The 16,492-nt window shown below is 45.8% G+C and overlaps 2 protein-coding genes across 5 annotated transcripts in view; one reads left to right on the top strand and one right to left on the bottom strand.

The window, feature by feature from the left end:
* The window catches only part of LOC124037760 (formin-binding protein 1-like), a 76,417-nt gene extending 68,046 nt beyond the window's left edge, over positions 1 to 8,371 (top strand). The window contains exons 9-16 of one of the 4 annotated variants that reach the window (XM_046352781.1): positions 381 to 590; positions 1,317 to 1,472; positions 2,399 to 2,410; positions 2,644 to 2,753; positions 2,904 to 3,036; positions 3,485 to 3,579; positions 3,955 to 4,142; positions 4,384 to 8,371. In XM_046352781.1, coding sequence (XP_046208737.1) covers positions 381 to 590; positions 1,317 to 1,472; positions 2,399 to 2,410; positions 2,644 to 2,753; positions 2,904 to 3,036; positions 3,485 to 3,579; positions 3,955 to 4,142; positions 4,384 to 4,562 — 1,083 coding nt within the window. In that variant the 3' untranslated portion in view covers positions 4,563 to 8,371. Of the gene's footprint in view, positions 1 to 380; positions 591 to 857; positions 867 to 1,316; positions 1,473 to 2,398; positions 2,411 to 2,643; positions 2,754 to 2,903; positions 3,037 to 3,484; positions 3,580 to 3,954; positions 4,143 to 4,383 lie in introns of all 4 variants that reach the window. The other 3 variants (XM_046352780.1, XM_046352778.1, XM_046352779.1) reach the window with 3 other exon arrangements.
* Positions 8,372 to 9,411: 1,040 nt separating this feature from the next.
* The window catches only part of LOC124037759 (breast cancer anti-estrogen resistance protein 3-like), a 57,509-nt gene continuing 50,428 nt past the window's right edge, over positions 9,412 to 16,492 (bottom strand). The window contains 9 exon segments of the mRNA XM_046352777.1: positions 9,412 to 9,881; positions 10,116 to 10,322; positions 10,407 to 10,518; positions 11,063 to 11,234; positions 11,349 to 11,464; positions 12,711 to 13,304; positions 13,306 to 13,475; positions 13,957 to 14,057; positions 14,692 to 15,137. Coding sequence (XP_046208733.1) covers positions 9,706 to 9,881; positions 10,116 to 10,322; positions 10,407 to 10,518; positions 11,063 to 11,234; positions 11,349 to 11,464; positions 12,711 to 13,304; positions 13,306 to 13,475; positions 13,957 to 14,057; positions 14,692 to 15,137 — 2,094 coding nt within the window. The 3' untranslated portion in view covers positions 9,412 to 9,705.

Raw genomic sequence — 16,492 nt, forward strand, 5'->3', positions numbered from 1 at the left:
GCATGCTAGCTGTGGTGTATCAGTCAGCCTCTGCCTAGTCTCCAGCCTCTGTCTCCTCCAGTGTTTGTGTTGCTGGCTGGCCCCGGCAGACAGAGCCTCCTCTCTCCTTCCCACCCACGGGCCTACATACAGCCTGGCTGGTTCTACATCCAGCCAGCTGAGCAGAGCTGCTCCCACTCAGTGGGCCATGTTTTCCTTTTATTGTTCTTTATGCACACAGCGCATGTTGCACAGTGGTTTCCACCAGGGGCTGAGCTGTACTCTGCACTCAGGTCATGGTGTCCCAGAAAACATCATTTTAAAGAAATGTCAGTCTGTAATGTTTGTTCTTCACTATATCTTAGTCTCACATGGCCTTTTTTTGTTTGTCTCTCTGTCAGGACTCAGCGATTGTAGTGGAGTCATTTAAGTCAGGCTTTGAGCCTCCGGGGGACTTCCCATTTGAGGACTACAGTCAGAACCTTTCCCGGACGGGCTCAGACAACACCATCAGCACCCCCAAGAACGAGGGGGTGGTCAAGCCAGACCCCAAACACTCGATTAGCAAGGTGGCCAAGAACAAACTGTGGCTCTTTGGGAAAAAGCCCAAGGTGAGAGATTCATCATCACCTGCTATCAAAACCTTTGCTCGCTGTTTCAATAGTGAACAACTTGTATGTATGCATGTATGCATGTATGCATGTATGTATGCATGCATGTATGCATGTATGTATGCATGTATGCATGTATGCATGTATGCATGTATGCATGTATGTATGTATGTATGCATGTATGCATGTATGCATGTATGTATGTATGTATGCATGTATGCATGTATGCCCACTCACTGATTTTTGTCTGTTTTTTTCTTGTAACAGAGTCCGCTGGTAGGTTTATACCTTACGGTAGCTGTCTTTTTATAACAGTCACCTGAATCTAGCATTTTCTATCTCATTACATAAATCACTACACTTTGACCTACCAAAGGCAATACCGTCTGTTAATCTATAACTTTTTGTAGGTTTGTGTGAGAGTAGCTAACCATTTTCAAATGACTTACAAGGGGTGTTGGTGCTCATATTGACTTTGATTTGCCTGCTCTTGTCTTATGTCCATTCTGGTTTCTCACCCGAAGGTCTCTCATATTGCATGATCTTCCTTAACTGGTGTTTCTCCTGTTGAGATTTGTTTTGTGGGACAATACGTTGGATAACCACTTTTTTATTTGTTTTACCTCTGTCTCACAACACCGTGACTTTATGTTCCATCGTTACAATTATGTTACTAGTTCTAAACGTTTTCAGGTTGATCACTCCTTTTTTGTCGTCCCAGTCTCCCCCTCCTCTCCTCCCCCTGCTCCCCACCGCCCCGACCTGGCTACCGCCAGCCACTGTCAGGCTCCTAAATTTGCTACTGACCCCATAGCTTTCTGTCTGTCTGAACTGAGAACGGTCAAACCCAGGATAGCCTCTTTCAGGGGTCTTAAACGAGGGGTAAGATGAAGAGCATGTCAGTGTGTTTGGGTTTGCAGTGATTTAAGTCTCTTTTTCTCTCTCTCTCTCTCTCTCTCTCTCTCCCCTTCTCACCTCCCTCTCTTCTGTCTCTCTGGTTTTGATCCAGTTAGTTATTCTCTAGTTAGGAACAGGGGAGGGGTGTCGAAATCATAGGAGGGCCATTGTAGAGAGTGCCGTGTGACGTGCAGGAAGTGATACTGTAGCTGTAGGTGGTATTTGGATAAGGAGAGGTTACGGTGGTATGTCGAAATGACATGAAGATCAACTGGACCTCATCATGAGCCAGCCAGTATACTGTATGACGGCTAAACAGTCTAATGAACGTCACGCAGTGGTATTACTGTGCCAGACCATTGATTGTGTGTCACCCCTGTGTGTCCCATTTGGTCTCTGGCTGAAGGACCTAGTTTGATTTCCTTAATGTATGAGGTGACTCATGGTTGTCTGCAGTATGGAGACAGACTTCCTGGAAACAACCTTCTTCCTGCTTCAAATGGCATCGCATCATCTAAAGAGGGCTTTTAAGATGTCAACTTGTTTTTAGTGGAATTAAAAGGATATCTTGAGAACAGTGTATTCTCCTTGGAGGATAGCCTTTCCAATACATGATACGCCACATTCTATGTAGTGTTAAGATTCAATAAGTTAAATTATTGATATATAATAACAGATTACATAAGTATAACTTCACCCAGATTGACACACTAATAGGGCTCATCAGATTCTGTCCATCTTTGTTCTTGACAGCTGTGGGTAAACCCCGACAACCTCTTGACTCTCCTTCCATAGTCACACCCTTGTGATGCTGTGCTCGTAGTTACCGTGACAACCTACATGAGCCACGTACGTTTTGATAACCGTTCCATCTTTTGCTTTTTCTTCTATTGTAACCCAAACCTGCCCAGTGGTCAGTGAAGGTGAGTCAGTGATGTGAGGTCCGGTCTGCCGTAGTTAGCTGTACGTGTCTCACCTTGTGGAGTTCTATAGCACAGGTCTAGTGTCACGAGCCGTTCTAGAGTGAGGCTCTCCAACCTATTCGTTCTCTGGCCTCTGCTAGTATAGTTCTCGTAGGTTCTTGCTGTGAGAAGGTCTCTAGAGACCACGAGTGACTGTGTCATTGTAACTGGATAGTGTCCTGATGCAATTTCAGGCTCCGTCACTGGAGGACTTCAGCCATCTGCCTCCCGAACAGAGACGCAAGAGGCTGCAGGCTCGGATCGATGAGCTCAGCAAAGAACTACAGAAAGAGGTGGACCAAAGGTAGGCCATGGGAAGACTTACTTTAACACTGATCTGTGTCTCTCTTATACTGTCCACGTTTCATTAGAATTTCATTGGCATGTCAGTGTCATTTTGTTAAATTCATTGTTACTATGTGTTCACATTGTGACTGCGTGTATGTTTGTGAAGAGATGCACTGAACAAGATGAAGGACGTGTATGAGAAGAACCCTCAGATGGGCGACCCACAGAGCCTCCAGCCCAAGATCTCTGAGACCATGTGCAACATGGAGAAACTACGCTCCGAGATCCACAAGAATGAGGTAAGCCTCCCCAGCCAAGAGCCCTGAAGGATGGGTGAAGGAGAGCGGAAGAAAGGCATCACAGTACATCTGGAGAAATAGTGACTGGGCGACGGTTTCCTGTGCCGAGTTAGCCCCCTCTGGGGGATGACTATATGCACGGCTTCCCTTTGTCAACAGAACACTGAGTAGAACAGGATAGGAGTTCTTTGAGAGTCCGAGGGTTACATCTACCACACTATATTGAAAGACTGGTTGAACAATGGCATATCCAGGATAAGAATGAGTGTATCCATCGTGGGGGTATTAACAGCAATATGAATGTTATGTCTGTCTACCTATTAATGTCCTTTTCTCTCTCTCTCTTTGTCTCTCTCTTTGTCTCTCTCTTTGTCTCTCTCTTTGTCTCTCTCTTTGTCTCTCTCTTTGTCTCTCTGTGTCTCTCTCTGTGTCTCCCTCACACACACAGAGCTGGCTGTCAGAGGTGGAGGGTAAGGTGAGCACCAGAGGAGATCGAAGACCCAGTGCCGACGTCAACCATCACACACCCCATGGCAGAGAGAGGTCAGAGGGCACAGAAACACGTTGTTTATGTGGTAGTAATAGATTGTAGACTAGAATAAGTATTAATCGTAGTAACATAGTAGAGTTATTGTGGTGAAAGTAACGTTCCCCTGGGCCATAGCGTAAATTGAACAAATCCAATCTAACAGGTTCACCAGATGTCTGTATATAAATAGAATGACACACCTTGTTCTTTGCGTCTTTGAAAGATGAACATAGGTGGAGTCGTAATAGTTTTTCTAAAGGAAAATGACTCGGAACGCTCGGTCACAGTCTGTCTGGAGCAGAATCCGACAGCTTGAGTGGCTGAGATGGCACTGACTCCCTCATCCATCTCTTCTCCCCACCCTCTTCTTCTCTTCCTCCTCTCCTCAGCCCTGAGGGCAGTTACACAGATGACCCCAGCCAGGAGCACCGCAGCCCCCCTCACCAGCCAGACCCCCGACAGGCCCACCAGCCAGACCCCCGACAGGCCCACCAACCAGACGAGTTTGATGATGAATTTGACAATGACGACCCCCTCCCAGTCCTTGGCCACTGCAAAGCGCTCTACTCCTTTGATGGTATAGTACAGCCGAGCCAGTGGTGCGCTTTATGCATTTCACTGTCTTACTGTGTGGTGACACTGTGTGTGGTGGGTTGGGCATTTCAACTAGCGATATTGACTCAAACACTGGAGCAGTTTTTAGCATTTGCATGAATGTGAATATGGCATGTTAATGATGTAATGTGGTATTCCCGTAAGGTGGTTATCTGTGCGCTAACAGAATGTCTCGGGTCTGTGTTGTGCTGTTGACCCCCCAGGTCAGAATGAGGGAACACTGTTGATGAAGGAGGACGACGTGCTGTACATCATCGAGGAGGACAAGGGCGACGGCTGGACGCGAGCCAGGAAGCAGAGCGGAGAGGAGGGCTATGTGCCCACGTCCTACGTGGAGATCGCCATGGAGAAGAACAGCAAAGGTGCAGTCACCTACATCTGATCTGACCACCTGCACGGACTCATATTATAAGCCCTCTTCCTCTGGGGAGTGCTGGTCCGACCAGCAAGTCCTCTTTGTTCACTGTGTGAGCTCACGGACAAACAAACACTCTACAGTCCTGCTATTGTCGTGACCCTCTAGGAGCTCAGTATCAATGAATTAAGCCATGTGTGTCTGTAGGACGACATATCCATAGCCATCATGCTCTATGGCAAGGGGACTCGTAACCCCTTAGGCCTGATTATTTTATTTAATATTTCAAAAGTGATTTGTTGTTTTTAGTTCATGTATTTTTTTTTGAGGTAGATGATAAAATGCTCTTCTGGTTTTAAGATCGTTCTACTTTGGATCAAAGTGATTTGGAAAATAGGAAAAGTGACTTATACAGATTTGACCCATTGTATTGTCTATATGTTATCACTCAGCTGTTGTGAGCCTGGTATGTTAAGTACTCTGCTCCACCTATTAAGACAGGAATGCAGTAATACGTCCCCGGTAAGGAGTGGCCTAGTTTGTGCCTATATGACTCATATTTCCCACCACCATACTACCCTTTAAGATAATTGTACACTTCTTCTCTCTTCCTTTGATTTGTATGCGTGTGTGTCACAACAATGCTGCCCTCTGGTGGCCAAGGTTATATTACACCCAGGGGTGTGGTTTTTCAGTGTGTACTACTTACTGTTCGCTATCTGTCTCTGTCCTAGGGGTGGGGGTCGGTACAGTAACTCCTCTCCTTTCTCTCTCTCTCTCCTGTTGGACTGCAGGTTCCTGAGTGGAGCAGTGTGGCGAGGTCTTTGGTGGAGGGTACATGCTGAGGCTGGTGGAGCTAGTGGCAGACAGGGCTTGACTTGGGAGAGGAGGGGGTTGGCAGGTCACATGTTTGCATGCACACATCCATGGCCATTAACATCATTCCATAGCAGTGGAGATTCCTGAGGTGGTAGCTATGCCTCTATAGGAGGGGAGTGTTCTTCTAAACTGTCTATACACAACACAGAGTAACCAATCCACTGCAGCATACCAGCAAGATCAGGGACCAGGGAGGGGGCTTATAGTTAGCGACTCACCACATCTTTTATAATGAGAGATAAGCAATGAATACACTACTACTCCACTATTACGCATCTCTTAATGTTGTATTTCTGCTCTTCAGGCAACATCCAGCACTAACAGCCTGCCTTGTTGTTGCATTGTTACATTCTCATTCCGTTGTTTGGGAATGTCTGCCTGACTGTGCTACTCGCCTGCAGTCGCCTTACCTTAACGTGCTTCAGCATGTCTGTAATATGAACTGTTATTACGTCATACAGGAAGGAATGCAGCGTTGTCTTGTATGTAACTCTGTAGTTGCCCCCACCGCCCGTTGCTTCACTTCTAATCTTCCTGTCTGTCTCCTTCATTCATCCATGATTTTTGTTTCTTTTGTCTCTCCGTTTCTTTTCTTTCTGTGTTAATCGAAACATTCCCATCATGCTGTGTGTGTGTGTGTGTGTGTGTGTGTGTGTGTGTTGAGCGTCACCTCTGTCGTGCTCTTGTTCAGGATCTCATGTGGCACGGCCACTCAGATCAGCGTAGGAGCAGTACTTCTTTAGAAACAGCATGCCTGCCCTTACACTACCACTTCATCCCCTCCTCCTCAACCCTGCAACAGCACCGCAGACCGGAGAAAGGCAGCATGCCAGCAGAGGGCCCTCCTCCCTCACCAGCCAGTCATCACACAGCAGCTCAGGCTAGGAAACCTGGAGGCTGAGCTGAGACAAATGACAGGGCATCCACCCGCAATTCAACAACAACACTCCAAATCTCCTTGCAGTCTCTGCCTTAATACTAACTCTGGGAGTGGGGATGGACCTGCCGATTACTCTTCCATCACTCTCTGCCGCACACAAGGGCTCCAACCGACAGTCTACGGTGGCTTGCTGTGTGGTGCTCCTCTGGGCCCCACCCAGACTCCTGCCGCGTCTCTTCTCCTCGGTCTCACCGGAGCATCCTGGGGCTTTGCTGCGTGCAGTCTCCACGTGAAAGAGTGTTGCATTCCCATACCGTTCCTGTTTCAAGCGCATATTATAATTGTGAATGTGGTTATACATATGTATGCGTACTAATGTGTGTATGCATATACGTAGTTTGTTTTATTACTCAATTGTATGTATTAACATCTCTTTTATTTCACGCTGAATGTGTTTTTATTGTGACTTTTTATAGGGATTTTAATCAGATGAATGACTCCCTTCTCAGAATCGTGCCGTTAGCTCAAAGTAACCATGCATTGTTGTCAGAACATCCTTCTGAATAGGGACATGGTCTTCACTGATGCACTTTTGCCCTATAGCATTTGAATCGAATATCAATGAATAAATGAATGAATGAAATGGACTCTGTATGCTACCTTTTGTACAAATGTAAGGTGACCACTGTTATTATAGGAGGTGTAGAGTTCAGAAATACCACAAAATAAAGGCATTTACTGTATCTAGCCATGTAAATGCTTTTGATCCTAACCCTCTTGAATTGAATGAATTTGAAAGTGAATTGAATTTGCATATGAGCATAATTGACATGGTGAGTGATTGGACTTTAATCAGAGAAGTTAAGTAGCTTTTATGAGACTGACACAGCGTTTTACCCTTGGCAGGGTATAATATTAGCTATTAAAAACAACTTTTTCTGCGGTAAATTTGATGGTCCCACTTTGAAATGCTTATAGGAGCAGTGCTTCAGTTCTTAATAAATACTTAAAGCTGTGAAAGTGACATTGTTATCATATCATGATATGCTCATCTTACTTGAACTGTACCTCTGAACTTCCTAAAGAAACCCCTTGTTCGTACTTCCATTGGATGTCTTGATTAAGACCGATCTGCTTCGTTGATTAATGTGCACTAACAAAGCTCATGCAGATCAAATGGAACAGTGCACGTTCTATGAGTCCTGTGATTTTTAGTTGATCATGTCAATTCCATTGCCTGCATGAATGCTCTCATTTGAATCATCACTCCTCTCTTGTTGAACTGGTTAATAGGTGTGTTATCAGAAAGTGGGGGTTGGAATCCTCCCTTTCGTTTCAGTGAAATTGTGGCTTTCAGAGCATGAAGGTGCTTGACTCGACATTTCTGGAGCTTACAGCAAATATGTATTGACCCTACAATATCATCCAATATCATCCAATATCTAGAACATGGCATTGTAGATCTCTGAATCAGGAGAAGCTGTCATGGTGTAAGTAGTTGATTTGAATATGAAGCACCTTAACCTGTTAATTTCAGCAGTGTGTGTGTCTGGCTATCCTTCATTAGTAGGATTTTGACACACTTTTCGCTAATGGCCTAAAACAGTGCTGACCGTATTCTTGGCACCTTTGTGCAAGTGGCCTTCAGTGGTGACAAAGTATGACGATGGGTAATGCTGTAGGTTTTTCACTAGCAATCTTAAGCAAAAGTTACGTGATTTTCACTTTGGATTAAAACTGTGAGCTAAATCATATCCATTATGCTGTAATTCTGATTATTATGCAAAAAAAAACTCAACAATATGCTTTAAGATATCACGGCAAGGAGCAAATTGTGTTATCTACCAACCTAGCTGAGTTGGCATGGTAGCAAATTCGTTTAATTTCAAAAAGTAGATATGATAATCTCACTGACTCTTATTTTAACACGTTGTAATAATCAATGGCAGTACTTCTATTTCTTCATGTTGTTGTGCACATCTCTTTACTTTTTCATGTTGTCAAGACACTTTGTGGGGGTAAAAAAATCTGTTTTTTCTCATTGTTCTAATAAAACAAACATGAACATACCAAAGAACATTTAGCATCTTATTGAAGCCTTCATTAGGGTTGTAAAAGTCCCTGGTTTTCCAAAAATCCTGGTTGGATTTTTCTGTTTATTCCCTCCTAATTTACACAGGGCTTGATTCAATCTATATCGCATAAGATCCATGTTTAAATATAAAGGTAATTTCCAACCGAGACGACATTGCAGTTTCCCGTCAATACAGTCTCTACCTTTTTTTAAATTTCAATCGAGCAAGAACTCTGATCTTTCACAATACTTATGTGATATACATTGAATCCAGACCATTTTTTTTGCATCATAATACTTACTGTGAAATGTTCCACGGTTGTTGTTACTCAGACACCACCTGCATGTAATTTCTTCATCTATTTATTCATTTCTTGACACAATAATTCATATAAAGATATTGCAATTATACTCGACTCTATTTACAAGTCAATATTTAAGAGGGAAATATATTACAGTCTAGCATTCACATGATTATGTATTATGTACACCATTCAGGATTATCCAGATGAATACCATCTGAGGAACATGGAACACAGTCAAAGATCTAGTTAATGTACATACAGTATATAGTATTGAAGCTATACGGTTAAACTGCCTCTATTGTATAGCGACCAATCGTTTTCCTCCTTCCACTTCTGTCTCGTCATTCTATGTTCTCCTTTCAAAGTCATTGTTGTACCGTTATAACGAGTGTACAATCACTACTTTAGTGACACATTCATACATACATTTTCCATCTGACAAACACACTTCTTGAGTCCCCTCTGTGGTCAGTGTGTGTTCCAGTCTGTAACATACCAGGGTCAAAGGGCTACACTACCATATGGTGTAAATGCCCCCCTCCTAACCTGGGTGACAGTCTGTTTGTGCTATTGTGCCATCTCCCTGACACGCCATTGGCAACAGAGTTTTTTTTTTTTAATTAAAAAATTACCTTTATTTAACTAGGCAAGACGGTTAAGAACAAATTCTTAGTTACAATGACAGCCTACCTTGTTCAGGGGCAGAATGACAGATTACCTGGTCAGCTTGGGGATTCGATCCAGCAACCTTTCGGTTCCTGGCCCAAAGCTCTAACCACTAGGCTACCTGCCGACCCCAAATAGTGGGCAAGAGCACAAACAGATCTGGGACCAGGCAACCCCCCCCCCCTTCCCCTCCTGCGTCAAGGAGGGACATTTTTCCCCTTCATATCAGCACACTCAGATCGGTGTCCTGCCAAGGAAGAGTTCCAGATGGATCTGACTCACTCCAGTGGACAGGTTGGGAAAGGACAGCGGTCTCGCTCTGTAACAATCTTCCTCATCCTCTGTTAACCAGCCTGACTGTCCTGTTCAGAGTTCTGTGTGTTTGACCGCTGGCTCTAGCTTCCTGGACAGAGCAGTCAGGATGAGTGTGAACTTGTCGTATCTCTCCGTCTGGTTGACAGATGCCCCTCTGCTGCCCCACAGCAGACGCAGCTGGAAGTCTGTTTTACAGATCTCCAACAGATCCTCATCAACCTGGAAATCTGTAGCCAGAAAGAAGAGCACATTATCATTGGCCTTGTAACTCATCATACCGGCCGAGACATGCAGAATGGCATTTGTTATAGTGTGAGAAACGCTAAGTGCAAATGTGAATACTGGTCGTTTTGGACAAGAGTATTTGCATAGCAATTCATTTGGATGTGGGTGTGTATCTAGCGGTGGGCGTGTATCTAGCGGTGGGCGTGTATCTAGCGGTGGCCGTTGGAGTGCATTACCTTGCAGGACTCGTTCAGTGTTGGCGGTGTATGAGTCAGCATTGTGTGCCACGCTGCGAGCCTCCTCCAGGTGGCGTAGCAGGATTTCACAGCCCTGGTCGTTGCTCTCCCACAGCTCCATGCCCTCGAACGCCACCGCCGGGCGCTCCATCAGCATCAGCAGTGGCATCAGTAGAGGCACTGTGGTGCCAGTCAGGGGCATGTCCACTAAACACACACACAGGGACACGGTCAGAGACTGCAGCCACTAACACACAACTACAACTGAAGGCTTCAATCATGTGCATTTACCTGTTCCTTCATACAGTCCCTTGTAAAATGGCTTGAGAGACTTCTCGTATATGATGGCAGTCTGAGTGTACTTCCTCCTCAGCATGGTCCAGGTCTGGTCTAACCGTGTGATCTGTGGTCAAGCGCAGTGTTAGGAAACAAACACCACAATATCTCCAGGAATCTCCGCTTATGCCTGCAGCCCTTTACACTCGTACCTGTATACATGTTGAAAAGGGCAGATTTGGACACTTGATAGATGCCTAAATTGGAACGCAGTGGCTGTACAGTAACGCCAGTGAAACCTCTCACTCAAACCCCTTGTCATATTTTTGTCTTATGTTGCACCTACCGCACATTTTCCAGGAATATTCTTATGTTACTGAATGTATCCAGAGTATTTTCAGATTTCGTGATCAACAAATACAGCGAAAGGTACAGTAAATGTAAAATCCACATAAAACCAACAGTGTGATGTTATCACTCAGTCTGGTCAGGTGAACTGTAACCTGTTCCCTTTTCAATTGCTACCATGGTTACGCATATGCTTTCCATATTTCTTCTGTAAGAAACATTTCAATTTAGCCAACTCCCACGAGGGTGAAGGGTTAAAGACTCAACTCGGACCATGTGGTGGACCGTCTCTTATGTGTCCACAGTTGTATTGAGTGGAGTACCTGAGGCATGTCCAGTGCTTTCATGATGGAGGAGAAGGCGTACAGGTCCCCCATGGAGTCCTTCAGTTCTAGAGCCACCATGATGATACGGTTCAGTGTGGCGCTCCGCTCCTCCAGACTTCCTGTGCAGCCCAGGATGTCCACGGCAACCCCGATGGCCATGGTGTGGTGCCTGGGTTACACGGCAGAAAGTTCAGTCATAAGTCCCTCGAACCTTTTGCGTCTACATGAGGAGTCCCTAGTACCCGAGGGGGAGTGTCAGGTGGATTTGGGGGTGTGTGCTTACCTTTCCATCAGGTCTTGCCGCAGCTGCCTGCCGTGAGGTAAGGTCACCAGCTCCAGACCAGAGGACACACCCATTTGACCTTTCGCCTCCTCAGAGATGCCATGTACCCTAGCAACCTGTCGGGTACACCATTTTTGTTGTTGCATTAATGTGGTTTTAGAAGTGTTTTTAGTATGGTCATGCTTGGGGAAATCGTTGATCATTAGCTCCTTCTGACTGAATTAAACAAGAGGACACCTCAAAGCCACATCTACATAACTGTGTGTCTAGCTGTCTTTAACAGCACTGGGAACATGTTTCCCTCAAACTAGACACCTCAAAGCCACATCTACATAACTGTGTACTCTAGCTGTCTTTAACAGCGCTGGGAACATGTTTCCCTCAGTCTAGACACCTCAAAGCCACATCTACATAACTGTGTACTCTAGCTGTCTTTAACAGTGCTGGGAACATGTTTCCCTCAGACTAGACAACCCAGTCAGGGATTTGGCTGCAGATCATTTTTGGTGCGTCTTACTAAAGTTAAATTCACTGGTTTGGTTTTGCACTTTATGTGGTGTAGCAGACAGACATAAGACACCTGACAGTAAAAGTCCAAATACCAACGAGAGGAAATTAATGAATGTTTTTAGCCCCTAAATTAGATGTTGCTGAATGAGGCCTGAATCCAAACTCATCACACTGTCCTGCAAATTTACACTGAGTGCACAAAACATTAAGAATACCAGCTCTTTGCATGAGACCAAATGAAAGCTATGATCCCTTATTTATACGTCACTTGTTAAATCCACTTCAATCAGTGTAGATGAAGGTGAGGAGACGGGTTAAAGTAGGATTTTTAAGCCTCGAGACCAGTGAAACATGGATTGAGGATATGTGCCATTCAGAAGGTGAATGGGAAAGACAAAATATTTAAGTGCCTTTGAATGAGGTATTGTATGGCGGTAGGTTACAGGCGCACCGGTTTGTGTCAAGAACTGCAAAACTGCTGGGTTTTTCACACTCAACACTTTCCCATGTGTATCAAGAATTGTCCACCACCCAAAGGACATCCAGCCAACTTGACACAACTGTGGGAAGCAGTGGAGTCAACATGGGCCAGCATCCGTGTGGAACGCTTTCAACACCTTGTAGAGCCCCGATGAATTGAGGCAAAAAGGGGCGTGGTGCAACTCAATATTAGGAAGGTGTTGCTAATGTTTGGAATTCTCAGTGTATATAATCAATTCATGATGTACACTGAAATTTGAGTTATGATCTCTGTTTGGGATTCAGCCCAGAGTGTTCAGACATCTGGTAGGACTAGTGGTGTGGTGAACATAATGTGGGTACGGTGTGTAGTGGGACAGTACAATGCAGTACCTGGCAGTCTGCCATGAGAATGTGTTTGGCGATGATGTGATGGTCTTTATGGACCAGCAGCTCTTTGGCTCTCTTCAGTACACTCATCTCGAGGGGTTTGTTCTCTGCAGGCAGCAGCCTCGACTCAAACTCCCCCGGCCGGAACGCAGACGCAGTCTCAAACACCGGCCGCCGGAAGCTTCTCTCCTTCTCCTCCACAGTCTCCTCTATCTCTTCCATCCCTCCTTTTCCACCTCCTTCCACCTCCTCTTTGCTGCCATTCTCCAGGGCTTCGATGGCGTGGTGGTAGGAGCTGCGGTCCAATCTGCTCCTCTGGCTCTCCTCCGTCCTCAGCCTCTCTACGTAGCTGTTGTTGTTGGGCTGGGGCCCTGGGGCTGGGGCCTGGAGCCTGTCCAACTCTGCTGGGCTGCAGGGGCTGAGTTCACAGTAATTCACTTCTGGGCTGGGGGGCTGCGGAGGCTGGAGAGCCTGGATCACATGCTGCTTCTTGGGTTTCAGTGGGGGTACAGGGGGACCCGGGGCTGGGGCAGCCAGGGGCTGCAGACGTGGGGAGTGGGGCATCCTGATGGACGGCACCTTGCTGGGCTTAGGGGGGCGGCTTGGGGCAGAGCTGGCTGTCTGAGCCCCGTATTGCCTCCCCAGCCTGGGTCTCAAAGTCCATCCTCCTTGGCACGGTGGGGCTGAGTGCCGGCTCACTACCCGTCCTGAATACTGGAGACTTGGGGCTTGGCTGGTGCTCCATGAGCTGGGGCTGGGGCCTAGAGCCTGGGGAGAGGGTGAGCGAGTAAACATCATTATTTAAACCTGCACACTGCAGCCTAGCAACACCACCATGCTGTGTTCTGTAGCTGCTGACTGGGAGTCCTGCTGTCTATTTGAAGTCTGACTGCAGAGAAAGCTTAATTACATTGTCAGTCACAGAATGGAATGCAGCTTTTTGAATCTCTCTGATCTCTCGTCTCTTTTATTCCAAAGACTCAGACTTCAAGCGCATCTATCGATTCCCATTTCAACTTTTATCTGTAATCCTTTCAGAAATACATTTATCTTCATCTCCAGCTCATGTCACACTTTCCACTTCTGAGTTGAAAGTGTACAAAGCAACGTTTTGAAGAAGAAAATGTTTACATTTGCCTTTGAAATATTCCCACCACATGTTCACGGAAACAAGGCTTTTGCAGGCTCGTCAGAGCTGTACATCCTCTGACTGCAGCATAATGAGTAAGAGAGAGGGGATGGTACATACCTAGCGGGAGGAAGCTCTCTGACTGGTGGGTTTTGAGGGGCCGTCGTCTCTCCTGAACGTGGTTCAGACACGCCGGCTGACTTCCACACTTGTCTTTGTTCCTGATAGACAGAGAGTGAGGAAGAGAAGGAGAAAAGGAGTGTTCAGTTGGACTGATCCCTCTAGCTACCAACTGAGACATGGCTACCGGGCACACCACACCACTAACCCCTAGAGAAACCTGATACATTGTGTGCACTGTTTGTTATGTAAAATGGTACAGTGTAATTTGATGGGGTATTTTTTGTCCTCGTTTGCCTTGGTATTGTGCTCAGAGGTTGGTATTCTGCATCCAGGCTAAACACCACTCCTTATTTTACCTCAGGAATGCTTTATTGTAGACGTGTACTTATCTCTGTGACTCCCACATTAGTCTTACAAATTTGGAGTGCACGTGTTTGCATGTTAGGCTATACATTAAATTATACGGAGCCAATTCCATTTGGACAAACCCCCTACAAAATGATATTTTATAGCTACTTATAAGTTCCCGGCATATAAATGTATGGCATAATGTACCGTGTCTATATAAACTCCTGCCTGCAGAGGAAAATAAAGCGCACTTTATTGCTGTATTGGATCTAAATGGATCTTGCGCCTGCAAGCAAGCATCTCCATTGTAGCCTACGGCTCACAGACAATTTCCAGCCACATACACTATGTACAGGCCTGAGCCTCTGTAGATAGCCTACTAACTTAAGCAGGTTCCCCCGTCCGAGGCTGTGGTCCTGGGTGTGTCCGTTCATGATGTTGAGGCTCAGGCGTTTAGATGTCTGGCTCTTCCTCTCGGGCAGGGTCAGGCCAGCCTCCACACGGACACAGGCCACGCCATACTTCTCCTCTAGGCAGCGCAGGGGCAAGGCCCTATTGATGGGCTGGAAGATGATGGCCCCCACCGCCTCCGTCACTGGCTTCCTGTTGCCAACGTAGTAACGCACCAGGGCAGGCACGCTGTCGAAGCCCTCCTTCTCGAACAGGTACTGCACCCGGGAGTAAGCCTCGTTCATGGCCACCACCTTCTTGTTGATCTTGAAGTGTTGCGGGCTGTTCTTCCACTGGCAGGTCAGGACGTAGTTCCCAGGGCTGGACAGAGAGTCCCGGATCAGGAAGTCCCCATCTCTCTGGATCAGGTTCTCTGCCACCTGGACACCAGAGGACACATGTTGAGCACACATGCACACAGACATGTAGCTCACACACTTGGTTGTATTTTCAATATCGCACAGTTAGAACTGTGACTAGCGTGTTTTCAGTTTGTCACACTTGTCCCACTGTTGGATTTGTGGCGACAGGCGCTCTACTCCCTCACTGAATGGCCTTCTCAGTAACATGCTTGGCTCACTGAATGTTTTCACTAGCACTACTGTTACTGTAATGTCATGGTACCTCCCAAAATGCTCTCTGAGTGCGGGCCACACAGCCAAACTGTTGGTGTCAAATGACCAAAAGCCCCAGTGTTGCGTAGAAACTAAGTCCTGTCACACATTGGTCTACACACTCCACTTCACTCATGTTGTTCTTCCAAACATTTAATTACCTTTTTAATTGAGATAGTATTTAACTTAGTGATCATGTTTTGGAGTCGGGAGGTGGAGGGTTTTTAATGAAAAGTTTAAAAGCCCTCTTTTCACAATCTGGCCGCAGTAGCACCAGGAAGGAGCTTATTAAACCTTACTAGGATCACTAGGCAGCGTGAATGCTGTTTTACCTTGTCCTTACGTAAAGTCAAGTCCCTGTTCTGCTGAGGAGGTGCAGCATGCAAAGCTGAGCATATGTGTGTTTACTAGTCTTATGCCATCCTGTCACATGCCCGCAAGGACAAGCTCAAAAGGGCTCCATTTCTTATTCAGGTCCCATCTGTGATTTTACACACGAGGCGATGCTTTAAGATTTTAAACCCAGTCTGACGCATTGAAAGTAATATGATTTATACCTCATGAAATAGCTCATTGAAATTGTGTTCCATATTACATCCATTAGCTATGCAAAGTTATTTATACATTTCTGACAGATAACCGTTGTAAAATGTTTTGTTGTGAAATTATATGGAAATTGAAAGTGTTTTCAAACAGCTATGAGTATTATTTTTACAGCAGGGAAAATGGTAACACAATCCCATTGCCAGCACAACTCGTTGAGCAACTTGAGTGGCCAGTGTTTTTCCGTGTGACATACATGCACCGTGACAACATTCACTATCCCTGATGCACTGGCATGGGGGGGGGGGTGGGGGGACTCCTCCATCACCTGAAGCTGCTGATGTGTTCTCTAATGGTAGAATGGGAGTTGACTGAGCTGGTCTTACTAGTTCTAGTAGCTCTAGTTCAGAGACGCCCAGTCCTGTGGGTAAACAGGACAGCGTGTGCAGCTACTGTAACCAGGGACTGACAGAGCCATTGTGACTCTCACAATGCCTAATGGAGGGCTGTCAGAATGACCTTCTTGATCCAAATCAGTCAGATTTCAAGACTAGTCATTCAACTGAGACTGCTCTTCT

Source organism: Oncorhynchus gorbuscha, linkage group LG06 (assembly GCF_021184085.1).
Source record: "Oncorhynchus gorbuscha isolate QuinsamMale2020 ecotype Even-year linkage group LG06, OgorEven_v1.0, whole genome shotgun sequence".
NCBI lineage: Eukaryota > Metazoa > Chordata > Actinopteri > Salmoniformes > Salmonidae > Oncorhynchus > Oncorhynchus gorbuscha.